Below are 25,908 nucleotides of genomic sequence, written 5' to 3'. Positions count from 1 at the left end.
TTCACTCTGAGAAGCAATTCTCTACTCCCACTCTTTGGCTTCTTCCATTGAGCCAATGTCTAATCCAATTTACCACCTCTCCATGTGTACCTAGCGACTGAATTTTCCTAACTAACCTCCCATGCGGGACCTTGTCAAAGGCCTTACTGAAGTCCATGTAGATAACATCCACTGCCTTCCCTCCATCCACTTTCCTGGTAACCTCCTCAAAAAACTCCAATAGATTGGTGAAACATGACCTACCACGCACAAAGCCATGTTGACTCTCCCTAATAAGTCCCTGTCTATCCAAATACTTGTAGATTCTGTCTCTTAGTACTCCCTCCAATAACTTACCCACTACCAACGTCAAATTTACCGGCCTATAATTTCCCAGATTACTTTTTGATCCTTTTTTAAACAACGGAACAACATGAGCCATTCTCCAATCCTGCAGCACCTCACCCGTAGACACCGACATTTTAAATATATCTGCCAGGGCCCCTGCACTTCCAACACTAGTCTCCTTCGAGGTCCAAGGGAATACCCTGTCAGGTCCTGGGGATTTATCCACTTTAATTTGCCTCAAGATAACAAGCACCTCCTCCTTTTCAATCTGTACAGTTTCCATGATCTCACTATTTGTTTCCCTTAATTCCATAGACTTCATGCCAGTTTCCTTAGTAAATGCAGATGCAAAAAACCCATTTAAGATCTCCCCCATTTCTTTTGGTTCCGCGCATAGCTGACCACTCTGATCTTCAAGAGGACCAAATTTATTCCTTACAACCCTTTTGCTCTTAATATACCTGTAAAAGCTCTTTGGATTATCCTTCACTTTGACTGCCAAGGCAACCTCGTATCTTTTTTTAGCCCTCCTGATTTCCTTTTTAAGTATTTTCTTGCACTTTTTATACTCCTCAAGCACCTCATTTACTCCCTGTTTCCTATACATGTCATACAACTCTCTCTTCTTCTTTATCAGAGTTGCAATATCCCTTGAGAACCAAGGTTCCTTATTGCTATTCACTTTGCCTTTATTCCTGACAGGAACATACAAGCTCTGCACTCTCAAAATTTCTCCTTTGAAGGCTTCCCATTTCCCAATCACATCCTTGCCAGAGAACAACCTGTCCCAATCCACGATTTTTAGATCCTTTCTCATTTCTTCAAATTTGGCCTTCTTCCAGTTTAGAACCTCAACCCTTGGACCAGATCTATCTTTATCCATGATCAAGTTGAAACTAATGGTGTTATGATCACTGGAACCAAAGTGCTCCCCTACACACACTTCGGTCACTTCTCCTAACTCGTTTCCTAACAGGAGATCCAATATTGCATCCCCTCTAGTTGGTCCCTCTATATATTGATTTAGAAAACTTTCCTGAACACATTTTACAAACTCTAAACCATCTAGACCCCTAACAGTATGGGAGTCCCAATCAATATGTGGAAAATTAAAATCCCCTACCACCACAACTTTGTTTCCTGCAGTTGCCTGCTATCTCTCTGCAGATTTGCTCCTCCAATTCTCGCTGACTATTGGGTGGTCTATAATACAATCCCACTAATGTGGCCATACCTTTCCCGTTTCTCAGCTCCACCCATACGGACTCAGTAGACAAGCCCTCTAATCTGTCCTGTCTGAGCACTGCTGTAATATTTTCCCTGACAAGCAATGTTACCCCCCCAGCTTTCATTCCTCTGCCTCTATCACATCTGAAACATAGGAACCCTGGAATATTAAGCTGCCAGTCCTGCCCCTCCTGTAGCCAAGTTTCACTAATTGCTATAACATCATAATTCCATGTGTCAATCCACGCCCTCAACTCGTCTGCCTTCCCTGCAATACTCCTAGCATTGAAGTATATACACCTCAGAAGATTTTTACCACCAGTCACAACCTTTCGATTTGCGGCTTTGCTTGAACTCTTAACATCATTTATTTTCACCCCAGCCCCACTGTCAGCTCTGGCACTCTGGTTCCCATCCCCCTGCAAACCTAGTTTAAAGCCTCCCTAATAGCACTAACAAACCTCCCTGAAAGGATATTGGTCTCCTTGTAGTTCAAGAATAACCCGTCTCTCTTGTATAGGCCCAATCTGCCCCAGAAGAGGTCCCAATGATCCTGAAATCTGAAACCCTGCCCCCTATACCAGTTCCTCAGCCACTTGTTCATCCTCCAGAGCATCTTATTCTTACCCTCACTGGCACGTAGCACAGGTAGCAATCCTGAGATTACCACCCTCGAGGTCCTGCTTTTCAGCTTTCTACCAAGCTCTCTATACTCACTCTCCAGGACCTCCTCTCTCTTCCTTGCTATGTCATTGGTACCGATGTGCACCACGACATCTGGCTGATCACCCTCCCACTTCAGAATGTCATACAAGCGATCAGAGACATCCTTGACCCTGGCACCCGGGAGGCAACAAACCATCCTGGATTCTCTGTCACGACCACAGAACCTCCTATCAGCACCTCTAACTATCGAGTCCCCTATCACTACCGCAGACCTCTCTTTCCACCCTCCCTTCTGCACTGCAGAACCAGACTCAGTGCCAGAGATCTGGCTGCTGCAGCTTGTCCCAGTTAAGTCATCCCCCCCAACAGTATCCAATGCGGTATACTTGTTGAGGGGAATGGCCACAGAGGAACCCTGCTCTGCCTGCCCTTTCCTCTTCCCTCACATGAAAGTGACCCAATTTCTTGTGCTCTGCTCCTTTGGCATAACTACCTCCCTGTAGCTACTATCTATAATCTCCTCATTCTCCCGAATGATCCGCAGGTCATCCAGCTCCTGCTCCAGTTCCCTAACGTGGTTTGTCAGGAGCTGCAGCTGGATGCACTTCTTGCAGGTGTCATTGTCAGGGATACTGGAGGGCTCCCTGACTTCCCACATCCTGCAAGAGGAGCATTCCAACATCCTGCCTGGCATTCTCTCTACTGTAAACAATTTGGACAAAAAAACTTACCAGAACCTACCCTGGCCTCTGCCTGTTCTCGCCGAAGCCTTTTGAGCCAAAGCCGTCCCACTCTGCTCCCTCTCACTCTGCTGCCCGCTGTATATGGTGGTCTGTTTTTAAACCTTGGCGCGCTATGTCATGCGCCTGCGCAGTGCAGACCCTTCTCCCCGAGCAGTGTTTAAAAAAAAGACTTTTTCTACCCGTTTTCTTCACTCCCTTCTTCCCAGCTGCTTGCTTGGACTGAAACTATGTGCTGAGCTATAGTCAATAAACAGCAAACTGACATAGGTATTTGCATTGTCCAGGTCCAGGAGAAATTAGCACATTATCTGGTCTCTAGTTCAGATGAAATTATTGTTTTCATCAACGTTATGTAAGTATTTCTGAGAATATAGTGAATTAGAACTCTTAGCTATAATTTTGCTTGTGACATTTACTTAATATCAGATGATTTCAAGAACATCTATGTATCCAGATGGGTATATTTGTCCTAGCTGGTGTATTTACATAATTCCTATCAATTTTACTATATACACTGCGGGTTGCATACTGAAATTTCCTGTCAAATGATGGAGCTTCTGTTAAGGCTCAACAACTAGTTGTTCAACACACTGCCACTTAGGTCATAAATAAATGAGGTACGGTGTGACACATTGTCATGATAGAAGTAAATGGAAAATTCAGGTCAGATGAGCAGATGAGAAACTGGAATAATTTACAATGTATGTCATTATCACTTCTGGCAGAAAATGCTAGTACAACATTAATTCCTGATGCATTTAACTGAAAGCAGCAACGTAAAAATATTCAGCGAGTGCTCTAGAAATCAGGTTGTGTTGAGTTCTGTTAAAACCAAGTTGCTCATTTATCACAGGCAGCAAAGTGCAATGTAGGAGGGAATATCGGAAAATACATTGAATGAGCTCATAACAACCCAATTTTCGGTACTGTTCTTGCCTCAGATTTAGGCAACTGTCTAACCCAGAATGAGATGTCATGGCTCCAAATATCGGAGGCCTATTATGTGAATCCTGACTCTGCTCAGTTATTTGCATAGAACACCTAGAAAGCAGTGTAAGATTTCTTTCTGCCAATACGGACTCCAAAAAAGTGAAAGATCCAGTTTGCTGATGGGCGTTCTTCTATGACGAAACGCTTCGTAACATGTTTCCAAAAAATTGAATTTCTTTTTCCTGGAAGGAAAATTTCAAAGTTCAAAGTAAACTTATATGTCACCATATACCGGTTTCCCCCGCCATCCGAAGGTAGGGCGTTCCTATGAAATGGTTTGTAAGCCGAAATGTCGTAAAGTGAAGAAGCAATTACCATTTAATTATATGGGAAAAATTTGTGAGTGTTCGCAGACCCGAAAAATAACCTACCAAATCATGCCAAATAACACATAAAACCTAAAATAACAGTAACATATAGTAAAAGCAGGAATGATATGATAAATACACAGCCTATATAAAGTAGAAATACTTTTCCACAATCATTGCCGCACTGTTCTCCGTAGCGAAACTCTCACGCAAGCGCTCTCAGCAGAAACACGGCGCAAACACTCTCGGCAGAAACACTCTCTCCAGTAACCTTTAAGCTATGAAGCTGCCAAATCATACCAAATAACACATAAAAATACACAGCCTATAGAAAGTAGAAATAATGTATGTACAGTGTAGTATCACTTACCAGAATCGAGAAGTCAGCGCCGAGCACACTGATGATGGTGTGTTAGACTGAGTCGTCGGAGGTTGAGGTGGTGCAGTGGACCCCAACCTCTGGGCCACCGACCGATACTGATCCATGAAGAATGCAGCGGTACAGCAGTGGCTGGAACACACCCAGCACATCTTTAAGAAAAAAGCCGAAATAAACAAGCTACTTAATTAGGTGCCGCCCGGCACGTAAATGTCGGCCCAGATCAGAGGTGATGCAATCGGCAATCGCCTCTGATCTGGGCCGACACTTATGTGCCAGGTAGCATCTAATTAATTAGCTTGTTTATTTCGGCTTTTTTCTTTAAGATGTGTTGGGTGCGTCCTGGATACCGCTGCATTCTCCGCGGCAATGTTTTGGTCCGCGGCCTGGAGGTTGGGACCACTGGGGTGGTGGAACACTGAGGTGTCATCTCATCGTCATCTGTTTCCATCAGGGCAGGCAGGTCATCTTATAACCATATAACAATTACAGCACAGAAACAGGCCACCTCGGCCCTTCTAGTCCGTGCCAAGCTCTTACTCTCACCTAATCCCACCGACCTGCACTCAGCCCATAACCCTCCATTCCTTTCCTGTCCATATAGCTGTCCAATTTAACTTTAAACGACATCGAACCTGCCTCAACCACTTCTGCTGGAAGCTCATTCCACATAGCTACCACTCTCTGAGTAAAGTTCCCCCTCATGTTACCCCTAAATTTTTGCCTTTTAACTCTCAACTCATGTCCTCTTGTTTGAATCTCCCCCACTCTCAATGGAAAAAGCCTATCCACGTCAACTCTATCTATCCCCCTCATAATTTGAAATACCTCTATCAAGTCCCCCCTCAACCTTCTACACTCCAAAGAATAAAGACCTAACTTGTTCAACCTTTCTCTGTAACTTAGGAGATGAAACCCAGGTAACATTCTAGTAAATCTTCTCTGTACTCTCTCAATTTTGTTGACATATTTCCTATAATTTGGTGACCAGAACTGTACACAGTACTCCAGATTTGGCCTTACCAATGCCTTGTACAATTTCAGCATTACATCCCAACTCCTATACTCAATGCTCTGATTTATAAAGGCCAGCATACTAAAAGCTTTCTTCACCACCTTATCCACATGAGATTCCACCTTCAGGGAACTATGCACCATTATTCCTAGATCCCTCTGTTCTACTGCATTCTTCCATGCACTACTATTTAGCATGTATGTCCTATTTTGATTAGTCCTACCAAAACCTCACATTTATCAGCATTAACCTCCATCTGCCATCTTTCAGCCCACTCTTCTAACTGGACTAAATCTCTCTGCAAGCTTTGAAAACCTACTTCACTATCTACAACTCCACCTGTCTTAGTATCATCTGCATACTTACTAATCCAATTTACCACCCCATCATCCAGATCATTAATGTATATGACAAATAACATTGGACCCAGTACAGATCCCTGAGGCACACCACTAGTCACCGGCCTCCAATCTGACAAACAGTTATCCACCACCACTCTCTGGCGTCTCCCATCCAGCCACTGCTGAATCCATTTTACTACTTCAATATTAACACCTAACGATTGAACCTTCCTAACCAACCTTCCGTGTGGGACCTTGTCAAAGGCCTTACTGAAGCCCATATAGACAACATCCACCGCTTTACCCTCGTCAACATTCCTAGTAACCTCTTAAAAAAAATTCAGTAAGATTTGTCAAACGTGACCTTCCCTGCACATCTCCTTCCATGTCTGCCTGCTTCGATGTTGAAGGTCGAGGTTCGTCGTCTGCTGTGGCTGATGTGGAAGGCTTGAAAAACGACAGTATGCTTGACTGCTTAGCCTCGCGCATTTTTCTATCATACAGTTTTTTGTAAGCACTCAAACCATCCTGCAGATATGCCCTAAAGCTACGTACCCTTTCAAAATTAAAGTCATACTTTTCTCTCAATCATTGCAGTGAAAATCTCATGCAGTTGCTTCACATTCAGTTCCTGGACGACTTCATTTTCACTCCGTTCGCTACTACATTCGGTTTTGATTGTTATCCTTTCCTCTTCCAATTGCATCAGCTCTTCATCTATCAGTTCTTGGTCATGGGATGCCAAAACCTCTTCAACATCATCTTCGTCAACTTCTACAAGCCAAACTCACTTTGTCCTTACTTCGTTCATCATGATCGAAACACTTAATTATGTCTAGTTTTACGCTAAGTGTAACACCCTTATGAGCTCTTTTAGGTTTTTCCAATACCTTAGAACTAATCTTGCAAATGGCTGCTCACAGGCACGTGTTTAAGCAATGCCAGCGAGAATGCAGTTCTGGGGGAGGAACTTGGCTGCTCGGGGCGCGCGCTGCTTTTTTTGCGCGCTGCCTTTTTTCGTAACAGTGAAAACAGCTTCTGTTAGTGAAAACAAGTAACTAATGTAGGTCCTCCGGCGGTGAAAAAGGCGAATGGTATGCTGGCATTTATAGCGAGAGGATTTGAGTACAGGAGCAGGGAGGTACTACTGCAGTTGTACAAGGCCTTGGTGAGACCACACCTGGAGTATTGTGTGCAGTTTTGGTCCCCTAATCTGAGGAAAGACATCCTTGCCATAGAGGGAGTACAAAGAAGGTTCACCAGATTGATTCCTGGGATGGCAGGACTTTCATATGAAGAAAGACTGGATGAACTGGGCTTGTACTCGTTGGAATTTAGAAGATTGAGGGGGGGATCTGATTGAAATGTATAAGATCCTAAAGGGATTGGACAGGCTAGATGCAGGAAGATTGTTCCCGATGTTGGGGAAGTCCAGAATGAGGGGCCACAGTTTGAGGATAGAGGGGAAGGCTTTTAGGACCGAGATTAGGAAAAACTTCTTCACACAGAGAGTGGTGAATCTGTGGAATTCTCAGCCACAGGAAACAGTTGAGGCCAGTTCATTGGCTATATTTAAGAGGGAGTTAGATATGGCCCTTGTGGCTACAGGGGTCAGGGGGTATGGAGGGAAGGCTGGGGCGGGGTTCTGAGTTGGATGATCAGCCATGATCATAATAAATGGCGGTGCAGGCTCGAAGGGCCGAATGGCCTACTCCTGCACCTATTTTCTATGTTTCTATGTTTCTATGTAACAGCAAGGTTTCGTAAAGTGAACGTTTGTAAAGCGGGGGACACTTGTACTAACCTGAGATTCATTTTCTTGAGGTATTCATGGTAGAACAAAGAAATACAATAGAATCAATGAAGAATTACACATAAACACATTTAGGTGTGTAAGATGATGAGGGGTGTTGATCATGTGGATAGCCTGAGGATTTTTCCAAGGGCTGAAGTGGCTAACATGCGGGGGCATAGTTTTAAGGTGCTTGGAAATAGGTACCGAGGGGATGTCAGGGGTCAGTTTTTCACACAGAGTGGTGGGTGTGTGGAATGCACTGCCAGCGGTGATGGTGAAAGCGGATACAATAGGGTCTTTTAAGAGCCTCTTAGATAGGTACATGGAGCTTAGAAAGATATAAGGCTATGCGGTAGGGAAATTCTAGGCAGTCTGTAGAGTAGGTTACATGGTTGGCACAACATTGTGGGCTGAAGGGCCTGTAATGTGCTGGAAATTTCTATGTTCTATGTTCTAAACAAAAACTGATAAGCAACCAATGTGCAAAAGGAAACAAACGTGCAGATGTTAAAAAATTAATAATAATAAATAAATATTACTGAAAACATGAGTTGCGGATCTCCTGAAAGTGAGTCGTTAGGTTGTGTTCAGTGCTCAGTTCAGTTCTGAGGGGGGTGAAGTTGTCCACAATGCAAGGGCAATGATTGAAGTATATAAAATGAACCAAGAACAAGACTGCTAGTAGCGGTCACAGTATTGCTGGTGCTGCACGATTTCCTCTTCCACATAGCATTTTATGTGCACATTTAATTTGCATTCTGTCTTCCTCATAGAGATCCACAGACAAAGGGCCAACATTTACTCCCCTGGCCGTAATCTGTAAATAGAGCCAAGTGCCAGCTAATTGCCATTCGTCTTCTGAGGCAGAACATTGTGGATTCAAGACCCGGTGCATTATGTGCTAACAGAGTGCCACATTCTCACAACTTGAAGTGTTCAGATCGGATCTTAAATCAAGGCGCTCACAGCCTGATTGCTGAGTTGGGAATTAAGAAGAAATCCCAAGCACGTTATTTAAAGATTGACAAGGAGTCCTTCTGATATATTGCTCAATATTTCTCCTTGAACCACTACAATTAAATGCAAATTTAAAACTAAAAGCAACGGGGGTTTGTTTTGCTGAACATTGTGGGTATGCTATATTGGCGGCAGAATGTTGGCGACCCTTACAGGTTGCCCGCAGCCATCTTTAGGTTGCGTTGGTTGTTAACGCAAATGACACACTTGACTGTATGTTTTGATGTAATGTGATAAATAAGCGAATCAGAATCTGAAGTAACCTTTTTCTGACAACACAAAAAAGTTGCTGGTGAACGCAGCAGGCCAGGCAGCATCTATAGGAAGAGGTGCAGTCGACGTTTCGGGCCGAGACCCTTCGTCAGGACTAACTGAAAGAGGAGCTAGTAAGATATTTGAGAGGGGGAGGGGGAGATCCAACAGCTATCTGGACTATTCCTCTTCTCACCCTGTCTCTTGCAAAAATGCCATCCCCTTCTCGCAATTCCTCCGTCTTCGCTGCATCTGCTCTCAGGATGAGGCTTTTCATTCCAGGACGAAGGAGATGTCCTCCTTTTTTAAAGAAAGGGGCTTCCCTTCCTCCACCATCAACTCTGCTCTCAAACGCATCTCTCCCATTTCACGCACATCTGCTCTCACTCCATCCTCCTGCCACCTCACTAGGAATAGAGGTCCCCTTGTCCTCACCTACCACCCCACCAGCCTCCGGGTCCAACATATAATTCTCCGTAACTTCCGCCACCTCCAACGGGATCCCACCACTAAGCACATCTTTCCCTCTCCCCCTCTCTCTACTTTCCGCAGGGATCGCTCTCTACATGACTCCCTTGTCCATTCGTCCCTCCCATCCCTCCCCACTGATCTCCCTCCCGGCACTTATCCTTGTAAGTGGAACAAGTGCTACACATGCCCTTACACTTCCTCCCTCACTACCATTCAGGGCCCCAGACAGTCCTTCCAGGTGAGACGACACTTCATCTGTGAGTCGGCTGGGGTGGTATACTGCGTCCGGTGCTCCCGATGCAGCCTTCTATATATTGGCGAAACCCAATGCAGACTGGGACACCGTTTCGCTGAACACCTACGCTCTATCCGCCAGAAAAAGCAGGATCTCCCAGTGGCCACACGTTTTAATTTCACGTCTCATTCCCAATCTGGTATGTCTATCCACGGCCTCCTCTACTGTCAAGATGAAGCCACCCTCAGGTTGGAGGAACAACACCTTATATTCCATCTGGGTAGCCTCCAACCTGATGGCATGAACATTGACTTCTCTAACTTCCGTTAATGCCCCTTGTACCCCATCCGTTATTTATTTATTTTATATATATTCTTTTTCTCTCTCTCTCTCCTTTTTCTCCCTCTGTCCCTCTCACTATACCCCTTGCCCATCCTCTGGGCTTCCCTCCCCACTTCTTACTGCCTAGGCCTCCTGTCCCATGATCCTCTCATATCCCTTTTGCCAATCAACTGTCCAGCTCTTGGCTCCATCCCTCCCCCTCCTGTCTTCTCCTATCATTTTGGATCTCCCCCTCCCCCTCCCACTTCCAAATCTCTTACTAGCTCTTCCTTCAGTTAGTCCTGACGAAGGGTCTCGGCCCAAAATGTCGACTGTACCTCTTCCTGGAGATGCTGCCTGGTCTGCTGCGTTCACCAGCAACTTTTATGTGTGTTGCTTGAAATTCCAGCATCTGCAGATTTCCTCGTGTTAACCTTTTTCTGAGTCCATTTGCTGCTTTCAATAGCCAGGCGAGAATCAAATTGGGTGATCAGAGACAAGTAGAGAATATGAAAAACAGGATGAAAATTAAACCCCATTAAAACAAGGTACCGAAGTATATTAAGGGGCTATGCTTGATAATTCAGTTACAGAATTATCAGTAATGGGGTAATTGAGCAATGCAGCAGGGATACAGGCCATGGCTCAACCCAATTTCCTGCATTCAGCCCATATCTATCCATGTGTTACTCCTCCACATACCTGTCCAAATGCTTCTTAAATGACTGTTCTACCTTCATCAACCACTTCCGGACGTAAGTTGGTGGGCCGCTTTGTCAACCACCTCCACTCCATCACCAGAAGCAGAATATTCCGTGACCAGCCATTTTAATTCCTATCCCCATTCTTGCTCTGACTTGTCAGTTCACGGCCTCCTCTTCTGCCATGATGAGGCCACTGTCAAGGTGGAGGAGAAAGATCTCGTATTCCGTCTAGGTAACCTCCAGCCTGATTGTATGAACATCCCTTTCTCTTTCCCTCTTTCTTCTTCTTCTGTTCCCCACTCTGGCTTTTCATCTCTACTCTCACCTGCCTATCACCTTCCCCAGGTGGCCCTCCTCCTTCCTTTTCTCCCCCGGTTCACTCTCCTCTCCCATCTGATTCCTTCCTCTCCAGCCCTTTACCTTTCCCACCCACCTGGCTTCACCTATCACCTTCTGGCTAGTCCACCTTCCCCTTTGCCCCACCTTTTTATTCTGGCGTCTTTCCCCTTGCCTTCCCCTTTCCCCTAGGCCTGAGTCGTCGTAGTAGTAGTAGTAGTCGTCGTAGTCGTCGTTGTCATCTTTCCCCTTCCTTTCCAATCCGGAAGAAGGGTCTCCGTCCAAAACATCAACTGTTTATTCATTTCCATGCATGCAGCCTGACCTGCTAAGTAACTTAAGCACTCTTTGTGTGTTGCTCTGGATTTCCAGCATCTGCAGAATCATCTGTGTTCACAGTACTCTCAGTGCAGTCTCACTAATAACTTGTACAGCTGTAAGTCTTCTATACTCAGTGCCCTGATCAATGAAGATCGGGTGTACTAAATGCTTTTTTGACTACCTTTCGTCCTATGATGCCAGTATCCATGAATTAGCACTTGTATTCCTGGGTCCCTTTGTCCCTAACGCGTCCCATTCATAGTCTACGCTAGCTTGACTTTCCAAAATGCTTTACCTCACATTTATTTGTACTGAGATCCATTTGCCACTAGGCAGCCCATTTCCCTAAGTGATCAAGGTCACACTGTTAACTGTGGTAACCTTCTTCATTATCATCAACACCTCCTACTTTTGCGTCACCCACTGTTTTACTGGTTATCTCTTCAAAAATTTCTGGAGGATTCATGAAGCATGACGCTCCATGCAGAAAACTACTGCTTTCTCCCTAGCCACCCTTTATTCATAATTGCCATGGAAGCACTTGGGAACCGTCTTAACCTTACCTGCCAGAACCACCTCATACCCTCCCTCTACCATTCCTCATTTCCCTTTTAAGTGTATTCTTAATCTGTTTATAGTCAGCAATGATTCACTCATCCAAATTATTCATCTCCAACCTCCTAAACCCAATATATTCTTCCTTTCTCTTGACCAGAGCTTCAATATCTCTCATCAGCCAGGGTTCACTAATCTTGCCAGGAAAGCATCCGGTCTGGATGGCGTACCTGGCCGAGTACTGAAGACTACTCCTTTCTCGCTGCTGCCATCAGGTAGAAGGTACATGGGCCTCAGGACTGGCACCACCAGGTTCAAGAATAGTTACTACCCCTCAACCATCAGGCTCTTGAACAAAAAGGGATAAGTAAACTCATTTAAGGACTCCTCTGTCTTGTTATTTCATGGCTCGTTATTTATTGCTATTTTTTATTATCTGCATTTGCACAGTTTGTTTGCAGTTTACAGGTCCTGTTTGAAGTTACTTTTCTATAGATTTGCTAAGTATGTCCACAGAAAAATATTCTATGTATGTACTCTGATAATAAATTTTACTCTGAACTTTGAATTTTACCCTTCACCCTAGTAGGAGCATGCTGCTGCTGCACTCTTGATATGACACTCTGGAATGCCCCTCACTTTCCCTCCAATCAGGCTCACCCAATCGGCCTGTGCTAGACCCTGCCCAATTCTCCCAAACTTAGCCCAGTTCCAGTGTAGAAACCTGACTAGTGGACATGTTCTGTCCTTGCCCATTAAAACTAATAGAGCTACAGCCACCTGAGCCAAAGTGTTCCTTAACTGCCGCTTCAATTACCTGCTCTACCTCATTCCCTAAGAGTAGGTCCAGTTTTGCACCCTCCCAAATAGGGTCTATTGTCGCAGTAAGTTTTGCTGGACACGTATCACAAACTCCACCCTGCTCAGACCTTTGACACTCTAAGTGGTCTAGTTAATACTGGGGACATCAAAATCTCACACTAATACAACCCTGATAGTCTTACAATTCTGGGCATTATCTCTACACACCTGCTCCTCAAGTTCCTGCTGATTATTGGGAAGGGAGATGACCTACTAGGCAGGGGTTCCCAACCTTTTTTTGCCAGGGACAACTATTGTTAATGGAGGGGCCTGTGGGCCCCATGATGAGAAGCCCTGCTCTAGAGAGACCCTTCCCTTGTTCCTAAGTTCTATGCATATGACCTAATTGGATGATCCCCCCCCAAATGTTATCTCCAAGTGTTGTTTTTAATATTCTCCCTTAACAAAAAGGCAATATCCCTCTTCACCTGTATCTCAGTCAATCCTTTAGCATCTGTATCCTGGGACACTGAGATTTCAGTCCTGAGCTTCTTCCAGCCATTTTTTTCATTTTGATTGTAACATCCCAAACCCCAGAGCCAACTCACGTTCTGAGTTCATCTGACTTACCTATTGAGCCTTTGATTACATTTTATAATGTACAACGTGTGCTACAGGAATGCCTGTTTTGTTTATTTCTGCAGAGCAGTGCAATTGTGGCTATTGCAATGTCCATTTGTATCACTCGGGAATATGGCCAGTCGGGAGTTGTACTTGCTCGATGTACTGTAGATTGCCTCATCAGACGCGCATTGAACATTATACCCCTGTGTAATATTCCTTTAGCACACTACTTGGGAAATTAGGTCATCTTGTACTGAGATACACTTACTGGGCATTCTAGGAAAAGCTGTAATACCAGTTAAAGCAGGCCTCTTTTAAATGGTGTAACCCAGTGCTCCAAACCCAATTCAGGGATATCTGCTTTTTAATTTCTTATTTAGTAGCCACTCAGGATTGAGAATGTTATGTTTTTGGTCTGAGTTTGTAGGTTCTGAGGTGTTAATGATGCTAGTGAGGAGAACAGCAGACTTATCTGCATTTAGGGCAGGGCAGGAGGTGGGGTCTTCGAGGTGGTGTACTGCTTTCGCCAGACAACCCAGAGCTCTTGTGTTCTTCGAAAATGGGACTTTGAGGCTCTCATTGCCATACCGAATGCTCCTTCTGCACTTTGGGCAGCCATGGATAACACACACAAAATGCTGGAGGAACTCAGCAGGCCAGGCAGCACCTATGGAAAAGAGTACAGTCGACGTTTCGGGCCGAGACCCTCTTACATGGATAGCGGGTATGTTGCACTTCATGGAAACTGAGCACATCCTCGAATCTTTTCCCTTGTCCAAATAACATCTTGACCCAATATAAAACTACGGATAGTGTGTTCAGCGAGTCTGGCATTGGGCCAAAGGCTTATGTAGCCAGCCAACTGAGAGAGACTGGGGCCTCAGCGCAGGGGAAAGATGGTTCCTTTGGTTTATACCTCCAATTAATCTGGAGGATTTTGCAGACTGCATTGGTGGTAATTTCCTGGTACTGATGACTCTTTAATTATTAACTTGCTATATAAGTCCGTCATTCCCTGACCTTGCCTGAGATTATTTATTTACTGACATACAGCGTGGAATAACCCCTTCAACCCAGCAGTTCTCCAGTTTAATCCTAGCCTAATGACGGGACAATTTACAATGACCAATTAACCTACCAACCAGTGCGTCTTCACACTGTGGGAGGAAACCGGAGCACCTGGACGGAACCCACGCGGTCGTGGGGAGAACGTACAAACTCCTTACAGGACAGTGGCGGGAATTGAGCCGGGGTCACTGGCACTGCGAAGCGTTGTGCTAACCACAATGCTACTGCGTCGCCCAAATCCCCAGCTAAGCTTCTGACGTACTGACCTGCTTTCCCCTGTGAACTGCTGGACCTGCTCCACTCCTGTTTTCCTTTGTAGGCTCTGGAATGATAAATTCCACAAAGTGTTTGAGGGTCTTGCCCCTTCCACCCATGTCACTACCACCCAAAGGCTTAGGGTGCATGACCTCAAAGTCTATTAGAATGCTACACATCCATTCTCAGTCTGCTCCTCCCCACCACCACTCCCTACTGCTGATGTATTTTCAGGCCTGTGTCTCATGGATATTTTGAAGGAAGGATGAGAGATTTATTATTGAGTTTGGGATGGGATCAAAAGTGTAGAATAAAGGACAAGTAAAGAGTCGGGCTTATTACAGTTTTACTTATTACACTAGTACTTAATTAGAGAAAGCGTAGTGGTTAGTGCAGCCGCTATTACAATTCCGAGCGTTCTCGAGTTCAGAGTTCAATTCCCGGTGTCATTCTGTAAGGAGTCTCTGTATGTCCTTCCCATGGAATATGTGAGTTCACCTCAGGTGCTCTGGTTTCCTCCCACGGTCTAAAGATCTACCAGGTAGGTTAATTGGTCATTGTAAATTATTCCGTGATTAGGTTAGGGTTAATCGGGGTTCTGGTGTTGCTGGGGCAGTGCGACTCAAAGGGCCAGAAGGGCTTACTCCATGCTGTATCACTAAATAAAGAAATAAAACTTGATATAGACCCCTGAGGTATACATTGAAACTAATGCATGGAATAATATTAATTTTTGGGGCCGCATGCCTTCCCCTTTTGCTATGGTGAGGCCATTCTGAAGATGGAAGAGCAACACCTCATATTTTGTCTGCGTAGCCTCCAACCTGAATTGAATTGAATTGACTTTATTACTTATATCCATCATATACATGAGGAATAAAATTCTTTACATTACATCTCCATTCAAATGTGCAATGTGCAATTATAGTAATTTATAATCAATATTATGTACAAGAGGATAGTCAATATAACATAGAAATACAGTTGCATTAGCATGAATTAATCAGTCTGATGGCCTAGTGGGAGAAGCTGACCCGGAGCCTGTTGGTCCTGGCTTTTATGCTGCGGTACCATTTCCTGGATGGTAGCAGCTGGAACAGTTTGTGGTTAGGGTGACTTGGGCCTCCAATGATCCTTCAGGCCCTTTTACACAACTGTCCCGAGTAGTGAGAAGTTCACATCTGCAGATGTGCTGGGCTGTCCACACCACTCTCTGCAGAGTCCTGCGATTGAGGGAAGTACAGTTCCCATACCAGGCGGTGATGCAGCCAGTCAGGATGCTCTCAATTGTGCCCCTATAGAAAGTTCTTAGGATTTGGGGGTCCATACCAAACTTCCTCAACCATCTGAGGTGAAATAGATGCTGTTGTGCCTTTTTCACCATACAGCTGGTATGTACAGATCACATGAGATCCTTGATGATGTTTATGCTGAGGAATTTAGAACTGTTCACCCTCTCAACCCCAGATCCATTGATGTCTATAGGGGTTAGCCTGTCTCCATTCCTCCTGTAGTGCACAACCAGATCCTTTGTATTTGTGATGTTGAGGGAGAGATTGTTTTCTTGACACCACTGTGTCACGGTAATGACTTCCTCTCTGTAGGCTGCCTCATTATTATTTGAGATTAGGCCAATCAATGTAGAGTTGTCAGCAATTTAATTAGCAGATTGGACCTGTAAGTGGCGACATAGACATTGGTGTTCAGAGAGTAAAGGAGGGAGCTTCGTACACAGCCCTGAGGGGCACTTGTGTTGAGGGTCAGAGAGGCAGAAGTGAGGGAGCCCACTCTTACCACCTGCTGGCGATCTTTCAGGAAGTCCAGGATCCAGCTACACAAGGCAGGGTGAAGGCTGAGGTCTCTGAGCTTCTTGTTGAGAACGTCGATTTCTCCTTTGGTAAAATAAAATTTCCTCCCCCTTCCCTGTTCTTCCACTCCCCACTCTGGCCTCTTACCTCTTCTCCTCACCTACCTAGCAACTCTTTCTTCCCTTTTTCCCATGGAGTTGCTCTTCTCTCTTGTCAGATTCCTTCTTCTCCAGCCCTTTACCTTTCCTACCCACTTGGCTTCACCTATCATCTTCTATCTAGTTCTCCTTCCCCTCACTTTTTATTCAGGTATCTTACCCCTTCCTTTCCAATCCTGAAGAAGGGTCTTGATCTGAAACGTCGACCGTTTATTCACTTCCATCGATGCTGCCTGACCTGCTGAGTTCCTTCTGCATTTTGTGTGTGTTGCTCTGAATTTCCAGCATCTGCAAAATCTCTTGTGTTTTTCTAATTTTAGGTTATGTCTGTTATATCAATGATGTATGCAAATTAGTGTATCAGTGTTTTTAAATTTCTTAATTATGCATTATTGAAAATAAAAGATGAATTCAAATATTGTGCAATACATCCTGTCGGTCAAATACGGCTTGTTACATTCTCTCACAGCGCCAACTGACTCTTCGGCAACTGCTCAATTCATGCTGTCTACTCTTCCGGACCAGCAACTGCTTCTTTCCTCCCTTGCATCCACCATGCTGTCTATGCAGACAACCCTCAGATTTGCTGCCACCCTTCCTTCCTCCTTTTGCTCAACCACCCCAGCAGGCAGTCCTCTGCAGCCTATGTTCCCTATCACGAGCAAAAAAGGGTCTTCAAAGCCGAAGTTAAAAATACCTCCAGTGGGTCTGATTTCGAATGCCATGGAATCCTGGTCAAAATATCTCTGGAACTCCTTTTACTTAGGCTTGCCGAGCTCCTGTACCTGATGCTTGCAATTTCTTTATTAGACTAGTCAGAAAGCTAATGTATTTTTTCATTAATGTATTGGGAAATGAGAAGTCTTCACCAATGATTTATTCAGAAAGCCAGAGCACCTTCTGTTAGAGCATTTGAGGAAAGCACACCCATTGTTTAACAGTGAGATTAAAATATTAATGCACATTTTAAATTCTTAAATTAAGTTAATTACAGTTACTTTTTCAAAAGTCACAGCACTCCAGCTAACTTAAAGAAAGCTAAAAAATGAAGAAATGATCGGGTTTAGTTTTAGGAATGTGCATGGGCTACAATGGGGTCTCACTACAGTAAATCAACGAGAGATCTTCTTTTCCAATTTTCCTGGTCAGTGTAATCTGTATTTCCTGCAGCAGTGGCAAATGGAGAGTTTGGATTTATCCCACGTTGACAGATGGAAGTGCGTAGCTGCAACTTTCTGAGCTTACTATATCACTGTACTTACAAGAGTAATTTTTCCATTGCTAGGTAACATAGAAAAATAGAAACATCATCATCATCATCAGATGCCATGCCCAGATTGAGCTTTGACTGCCATGGCCCACACACTCCTGTTTCGGGTCAAGTGGATCATTTCATTGGTATTCATTTCCAGTTCTCTAACTGCTGTCTCCATCATCATTTGTCTTTGCCTTCCTTTTGCTTTCCTGTCTTCAATCTTCCCCATAATTACCATGCATTCTAACTCCTGTTTCCTAATCACATGTCCAAAGAAGTTACGTTGCCTTTTCATGATCTCATACCTAATTTCTCTTTTTGTGTTTGTTCTGTTCATGACATCCTCGTTAGATATTCGTTTCGTCCATGATATTCTTTGCATCCTCCTCAAAAACCACATCTCTGCTGCTTCAATTCATTTCCTCATGTTACTAGATATTGCTCAACATTCTGATCCATATAACATAACTGGATAAACGTAACATTTCAGTACTCTGAGGTGGGTTGTCATGCCTAGTTTAGTGCTGGGAAAAAGCCTCTGACTATCCACATGATCAATGCCTCTCATCATCTTATACACCTATATCAGATCACCTGTCATCCTCCATCGCTCCAAGGAGAAAAGGCCGAGTTCACTCAACCTGTTTTCATAAGGCATGCTCCCCAATCCAGGCAACATCCTTGTAAATCTCCTCTGCACCCTTTCTTTGGTTTCTACATCCTTCCTGCAGTGAGGTGACGAGAACTGAGCACAGTACTCCAAGTGGTGTCTGACCAGGGTCCTATATAGCTGCGACATTACCTTTCAGCTCCTAAACTCAATCCCACGATTGATGAAGGCTGATGCACCGTATGCTATCTTAACCACAGAGTCAACCTGCGCAGCAGCCTTGAGTGTCCTATGGACTCGGACCCCAAGATCCCTCTGACCCTCTGATAGGTGTTGAAGATGATCTCTTCCAGCAAGATTTCTTGAGAGCATCTGCATTTTTATGTGATTATCACTGACCTCTGTGTCACGCTGGGGATGGGCATTATGTCTGAGGTCCTGTCTTGGTCAGGTGCCTGTACGCAAGCCTGGGCAGTACGATAAAGAGAGCAAGCTGTGCCCATGTAGCAGGTTCCCCCTCTCCACGCATCTGATGAATCCAAAGGAACGTCGGAGACCAATACAGTTTAGTACCAACAGCATTGCAGAAGTTGCCAGTCAGCATTGAACACAACATCGGACTGCCTTATGGACTCCAGCTCCTGGTTTTACCTCAGGGTTTACTCCCGAAGGCCATGAGTGGGTACAGCTTCAAGGTAGCAGAGATTTGAGATTGGAGTTTGTCTTCTCCTCGGAAAGCTGCCAACCATGGCTAATGAGCTCCATCTGCCTGAAGCGACTGGTTTTAAGGTGGCGGTAACTCACCTTTGCCCCTTCTCCTGTCGGTAGAAATGGTTCTGCCGGGCTTAGTAGCGAAGCCATGTGTGAAGACCTGGAGCTGAACTTGGTTGTCAAAGGCTATGTCATAGGGAGCATTTAATAGGTAGTGGGAGCTTGTCCATACTACCACCCACAGCTATAAAAGCCTTAAGGAACCACAATACATCTAAATAGCTAATATTGCTCATAATCCATGAATTAGTTTAAATTGGCTAATTGAATAATCTCTCTTCCACTTTGCAGTTTTAATCAGTTTATCCAACATCTACATCATTCACCCCGTTTCCATCTTGAAATCTAGAACATTAGATTTGCTCTCAACCTTCAGTTTCTTTGCTTTCTTTGCCTCCCACTCCTATGATGTGGAGCAGCTGCTTACATCCTGGCTTAATCGACCTCTTCCCAACGGGGATATTCACACTTACTCTAATTGTTCATTTCTGTTGTTGTACTAAATCTGAGTGATGCATAATCGCTGATACTAAAACATTATCTGGGATGGCTCCACTGTAGGCTGGTGTGTTGCATGTTAAGGTTCACGTGCCTGTGGTACTTTGTATAGGCTGATTCTCTCCAGTAAACCTCAGAGGGATGAAATCCCTTGCTATTTCAGCTAATTTTCTCAGAAATGTGCCTATAATTTTCCTTCCCTCTTTTTCAGAGTTGTCAGAAAACTGGACTGACACAAAAGAAACTCTACAAGAAGGGATGGCTTTTCACCTTAAATACCTCGGTGTGACAGCAGTGGACCAGCCAAAGGGGGAAGGGATGGCGGCTGCAGCCATTAGGCGGATAATTACTGTGGTAACGCTATTTTGCTGACATCGTTTAAAAGACTTTACTCAATGGTTGGCATTAGGAGTATACTGTATGGTTGCAATTACATTACCGTTAGTTTCTCTGATAGAATTTAAAATTTATTTGGTTCAGTCCAATCTACTGAGCTAACATCCAGGTCCAGGTCCATATCCAACTCTAGATCCCGTGTTACTGTACTGGTGGATCTATAACAGGGATATGTCTCTGCCATTGTATAACACTGGAGTACTGTTCTGGTGGATAAAGATCTGTCACTGGACAGCATTGGTGTACAGTTGTGCCAGACACATGCTCGTCACTTTATCGGTGAGCACTGATCTCCCACTAATTATGGCTCCAATTTCAATGGGCTATTTTAAATATCTGGTGGTTGCACACTTTACATTACTGTCCCTGCCAAGGCCTCTCTTATTTACATATATTTAAGGCAGGTACAGGAACATGAGGCGTTCTCAGGTAAATCTGATGCCACAATATAAGGTGGCTGTTGAGGGTATCAGGAAACTTACTGACTTGAGTGGGAATTGATATCTTTTATCTGAGAAGATAATGTGAACACTGAGATAATGTGAACAGATTGCACGTAGCCTTTAGAGTTTACCTTTGAGGGTGCAATGCTTTCAGAGATAGTCTGATTTCAGAAATAGAGAAATTATGATTTCTTTTTCCTCTGACTTAATATAATTTCTTATGTTGAGGGTGACAAGAATATTAGAGACTGTTCATTATAAATACTGAACATTTCTAAATATGGTGCATGATTTGAGGAAGAGTTGCACTAATGGCACACCGCAGAATTTTGTTTGGTGTGCTTTCTTTTTATAGAACCTCTAATTTCAAAGTAAATTTATTGTCAAAGTATGTACTGTATATGTCACCATATGTCACCCTGAGATTCATTTTCTTGCAGTATCAGTGAAAAACTGCAGTATCAGTAAAAACTACACACAAACAAAATATCATTCTGTTTTGCAGGCCTAGAATTTGGCATTATATGTACTTGAGTCAAAATATTACATTAATTAATGCAAAATTCATCAGCAAGTGTAAATGTCAACTTTTGTCTTGTTGGAAAAAGAAACCATTTTCATTGATTTACAGATAGTGACAGTCCATTGAATTATTGGATGGCAATTTTTTTCACTAGTTCAGCTTTAAGTAAACTCTTGTCAAACCAATTTCATGAACTAATGGATAAAACAGTGCAGCAACTGTCCCAATTACTAATGATAAATGGTCTCGTAGCTGCTTAGGAAGATAACCTACTTATAGGAATATGTGTTCTTCACCTTCATTCTTAAGATTAATTTAGGAATATTTATATGTAATATGACTTATAAGAAACTCTTTCCTTAAAATATCACAGAATAGTATTAATTGATGCAGAGATAATAAAATGGATGATCAGCTAAAGCACAGCTGCTATATTTCCAACATTAAATCAAAGGTTATTGGAATAGAAGATTGTGCTGCATTCTTTGGGGTGCGAACTATGATCAAGGGACTGCCTCCTATAGTTGGGCTGAAATGAACACCATTACAATGCTATGGATGGATTTAGGTATGCTAAGAGTTTATGGATAAATTCACAAGTCCTCATATTTGTTGGTTGTTATTTATTAGCAACACTGAGTCAGTTCATGATAACATGAACAAAATTTATGTTATGTTTATTTAATTATTGGAATTATTAGAGGAGTGGTTTTTTTAAAGTGGCTACAGGAGACACATTTTTCTACTGGAGATGAGGCAATAGTGAATCTAATGCTAGTGAGTATAGCTTGGCAAGTACTAGTGTGTCAGTGGGAGAACATTTTGGAGATGATGACAATAACTGCAGGGTTCAAGATCATTAGGAAAGGGCTAAGGATGGTCTGAAATTAAAACCCTGGACTGAGGAAAGGCAGATTTCAATATTACACGGTAAGACCTGGCAAAGTAGATTGGTTGGAGCCACTTGCAGGGAAAGTTACATTCAATGAGTGGGTAGCATTCAGAAGTGAAATAATGAGAATTCAGGTCCAATGTGTTCCTATGGGCACGCGCACTAGAAATCCTGGACATTGAGTGTTATCGAGGGCTGGATTGAAGAAAAAAAACACATAGCAGGTATAGAGAACTGAACTCATCAAGTCTATAAGAAGTGTAGAGAATACTTAAGAAAAAATAAATAGGGTGGCAAACAGCAGCGTGAAGTATCAATGACAAACAAGATTTTAGAAAATTGCCAAATACGTCATCAGCATATTTCGGGCAACCATGGAAAGAGTTCAACCCATAGCAATCAAGGGCAATGTGTGTGGGACCAGAAGTTGTTAGTTGGGGCTTAAAAGAATACTTCTTGCCTTTATTCACCCATAGAGGAAAAACAAGGAGTGGGATGGTTAAATTCCAGAACGTGTATTAGATATATAGTGTCCTTAAAGGTGGATAACGCCCTAGGGCTTGATGAGGTGTATTCCTAGCTGTTATGAGAGGCAAGGGAAGAGATTGTTGTGGACTTGACAGAGGTTTTAAATCTTTGCTGGCCACAAGTGAGGCAGTAGATAACTGGAGGACAGGAAGTATGGTAATTTTATTTAAGAAGTATCCACAGGGATAAGCCAAGTAATTACAGCCTTTGAGTCTAAATGCTGGTCTAGGGAAGTTATTGGAAATATTTCTGAGGGAAAGGATTAATCTGCACTTGGAAAGTTAGTGATTAATCAAGGATAGTTACTGTCATTTTGTTAGGGGAAGATCCTGTCTGATTAATTAGAATTTTTCAAGTGGTAGTGGAATGTACTGTAGAGGACAGAGCAGTTGCCATAGTTTACATGAACTTCAAAAAGGCCTTTGATCTGAAAATGGCAGCACACCTGGATGAGGTAATATAGGATACATGTCTTTATTAGTGTAGGGATTGAATATTAGAACAAGGAATTAATTGAGTAAGTTTATCAAACACAGGTTGGACCACAGCTGGAATATTGAGTACGATTTTGGTCACTGCACTTTAAGAAGGATGTGATGGCACTGGGGAGGGTACAAAAGATAGTATATTGTCAGTTATGAGGAAAGATTGAGATAGTTTTCCCTGAAAATGACAAGGCTGAAGAAAAACTTGAAAAATAAATGCAAAATTATGTTGGTCTTAGACAGGGTAGATGAAAGGAAACAATTCTCCATAGCAGAGGTCTCTAAAATTAGAGGGGATAGCTTTACTATGAGGGCTAAGAAATTTAGAGTGGATGAGGAAGAATTTTTCCATGGGCAGTGAGAGCCTGGATGATATGGGTTAATTGGATGATGGAGTCAGAAACACTCACAACATTTAAGAAGTATCTAGGTCAGTACTTGAATCTACTTACCAAGTGTTAGTAAATAGTATTAGTGTAGTTGGGTACTTAAATAATGTGAACATGATGGACTGAAAAAATCTGTTTCTGTGCTGTGTGGCTCTATAAGAATTAATTTCATGAGTGGAATGTGGCTGAATCTGAGTCCAAGGAAAGGAATTTAATAGAGAATTACATATTACAGTCTTTGCAAAGCATATTTTTGATTATAAATCTATTTCAATCTTCGAGAAAACTCAGTTGAAGTCTCATGTGCAATTTGTGTATTTATTGTACTACCAGTTGATTTCTTGTAGCCTACAAGACATTGATCCTATTTCCTATGTTGAGGATAATTTGATGTGTACATTTTAAGCTTCCATGTGGTAACAAGCCTACTAATTTCCAGACTGTTTACTATTATTATTGAGTATAGAAGATGGATTGTTTTGTTGAAGTTGTATAAGACGTTGATGAGGCCTAATTTGGTATATTGTGTGCAGTTTTGGTAACCTACCTACAGGAAAAATGTAAATAAGGTTGAAAGAGTACAGAGAAAATTTACAAGGGTGTTGCTGGATCGAAGTTATAAGGAAGGATTAAACAGGTGGGAACATTATTCCTTAGAATGTAGAAGATTGAGGGGAGATTTGATAGAGGTACACAAAATTATGAGGGTATAGATAGGGTAAATGGAAGTAGGATTTTCCACTGAGGTTGGGTAAGACTACAACTAGAACTCATGGGTTAAGTGTAAAAGTGAAATGTTTAGGGGAGCTTGAGGGGAGGCTTCTCTCAGAGGGTGGTGAGAGAGTTGGAAGAGCTGTCAGCGCAAGTGGTGGATGCGATTTCTATTTCAATGTATAAGAGAAGTTTGGATAGATACATCAATGGGAGAGATATGGAGGACTATGGTCCAGGTGCAGGTCAATGGGACCAGGCAATTTAAATGGTTCAGCATGGACTAAATGGGCCAAAGGGCCTGTTTCTGTGCTGTAGTTTTCTATGACTCTATTAATGTTCCTGGTACAGAGCCCAATCACCGACGTCTGTAAGTTCATTTTAGCATTAATATACCATTTTAAAAATCTAATTGCAAAGCCTAATTGTCAGTCATAAATATGAATGAGACTCTCTTGTGTCAAGTTAAAATCTGATGCTTCTTATCTTAGTCAACTAGACGTTAAACTTGTTAAATAGTGGCATTGTGACCCATTCTTTAATGAAAGTGTAGGATATAGAGTACCCTGACTCTACCCTGAGTGCAGTTAATGTACTATTTGACAATCAATGTAATCGCTTTAAAAACCACGATTTTCACAATAAGGAGCTTGATATGTACAATGCCTAGAAAGAGTATTCACCCCTCCTCCTTGGAAGTTTTCACATTGTATTGTTTTTACAACATTGAGTCACAGTAGATTTAATTTGGATTTTTGATGCTGATCAATAGAAGAAGACTTGTATCAAAGTGAAAATATCTGTACAAAGTAATCTAAATTCATTCAAATATAAAACATAAAATAATTGATGGCGTAAGTATTCACCCCCTTTAATATGACACATCAAATCATCACTGGTGCAGCCAATTGGTTTTAGAAGTCACATAATTTGTTAAATGGCAGTCAAGGTGTTTCAACTGACTGTAGTAAAAATACACCTGTATTTGGAAGGTCCAACTGCTGGTGAGTCAGTACCCTGGCGAAAACTATGCCATGAAGCCAAAAGAACACTCCAAGCAACTCTGAAAAAATTTTATTAAAAGCACAAGTCAGGAGATGAATACAAGAAAATTTCCGAGTCACTGAATATCCCTTGGAGTACAGTTAATCTCAAGAAATGGCAAGAATATGACGCAGCTGTAAATCTGCATAGTGCAGTCCGCCATCAAAAACTGAGTGACTGTACATGAAGGGGACTAGTGAGGGAGGCCACCAAGAGGCGGATGACATCTTTGGAGGTGTAACAAGCTTCAGTGGCTGAGATGGGGGAGACTGCGCATACAACAACTGTTGCTCGGGTGCTTCACCAATCGCATCTTTATAGGAGAGTGACAACGAGAAAGACACTGTTGAAAAACACTCACTTGAAATCTAGCTAGAGTTTGTCAGAAGGCATGTGGGAGACTCTGAAGTCAGCTGGAAGAAGGTTCTATGGTCTGATGAAATGAAACCAAAATTGAGGTTTATGGCCATCAGACATAGAAACATAGAAAATAGGTGCAGGCCCTTCGAGCCTGCATCGCCACTCAGTATGATCATGGCTGATCATCCAACTCAGAACCCTGTACCAGCCTTCCCTCCATACCCCCGATCCCTTTAGCCACAAGGGCAATATCTAACTCCCTCTTAAATATAGCTAATGAACTGAC

At 43.0% G+C, this 25,908-nt stretch overlaps 1 protein-coding gene across 4 annotated transcripts in view; it reads left to right on the top strand.

The window, feature by feature from the left end:
- Nucleotides 1–25,908, top strand: part of LOC140210155 (low density lipoprotein receptor adapter protein 1-like) — a 137,464-nt gene that overhangs the window by 56,244 nt on the left and 55,312 nt on the right. For 3 of the 4 annotated variants that reach the window (XM_072279044.1, XM_072279062.1, XM_072279063.1), the window contains exon 2: nt 20,063–20,205. In XM_072279044.1, the coding sequence (XP_072135145.1) occupies nt 20,063–20,205 (143 nt within the window). Of the gene's footprint in view, nt 1–18,002; nt 18,116–20,062; nt 20,206–25,908 lie in introns of all 4 variants that reach the window. The other variant, XM_072279055.1, reaches the window with a different exon arrangement.

The sequence above is a fragment of the Mobula birostris genome, chromosome 2 (genome assembly GCF_030028105.1).
Source record: "Mobula birostris isolate sMobBir1 chromosome 2, sMobBir1.hap1, whole genome shotgun sequence".
Taxonomy (NCBI): Eukaryota; Metazoa; Chordata; class Chondrichthyes; order Myliobatiformes; family Myliobatidae; genus Mobula; species Mobula birostris.
Note: the sequence above shows the minus strand (reverse complement) of the source record. Positions and strands in the feature narration are given on the sequence as shown.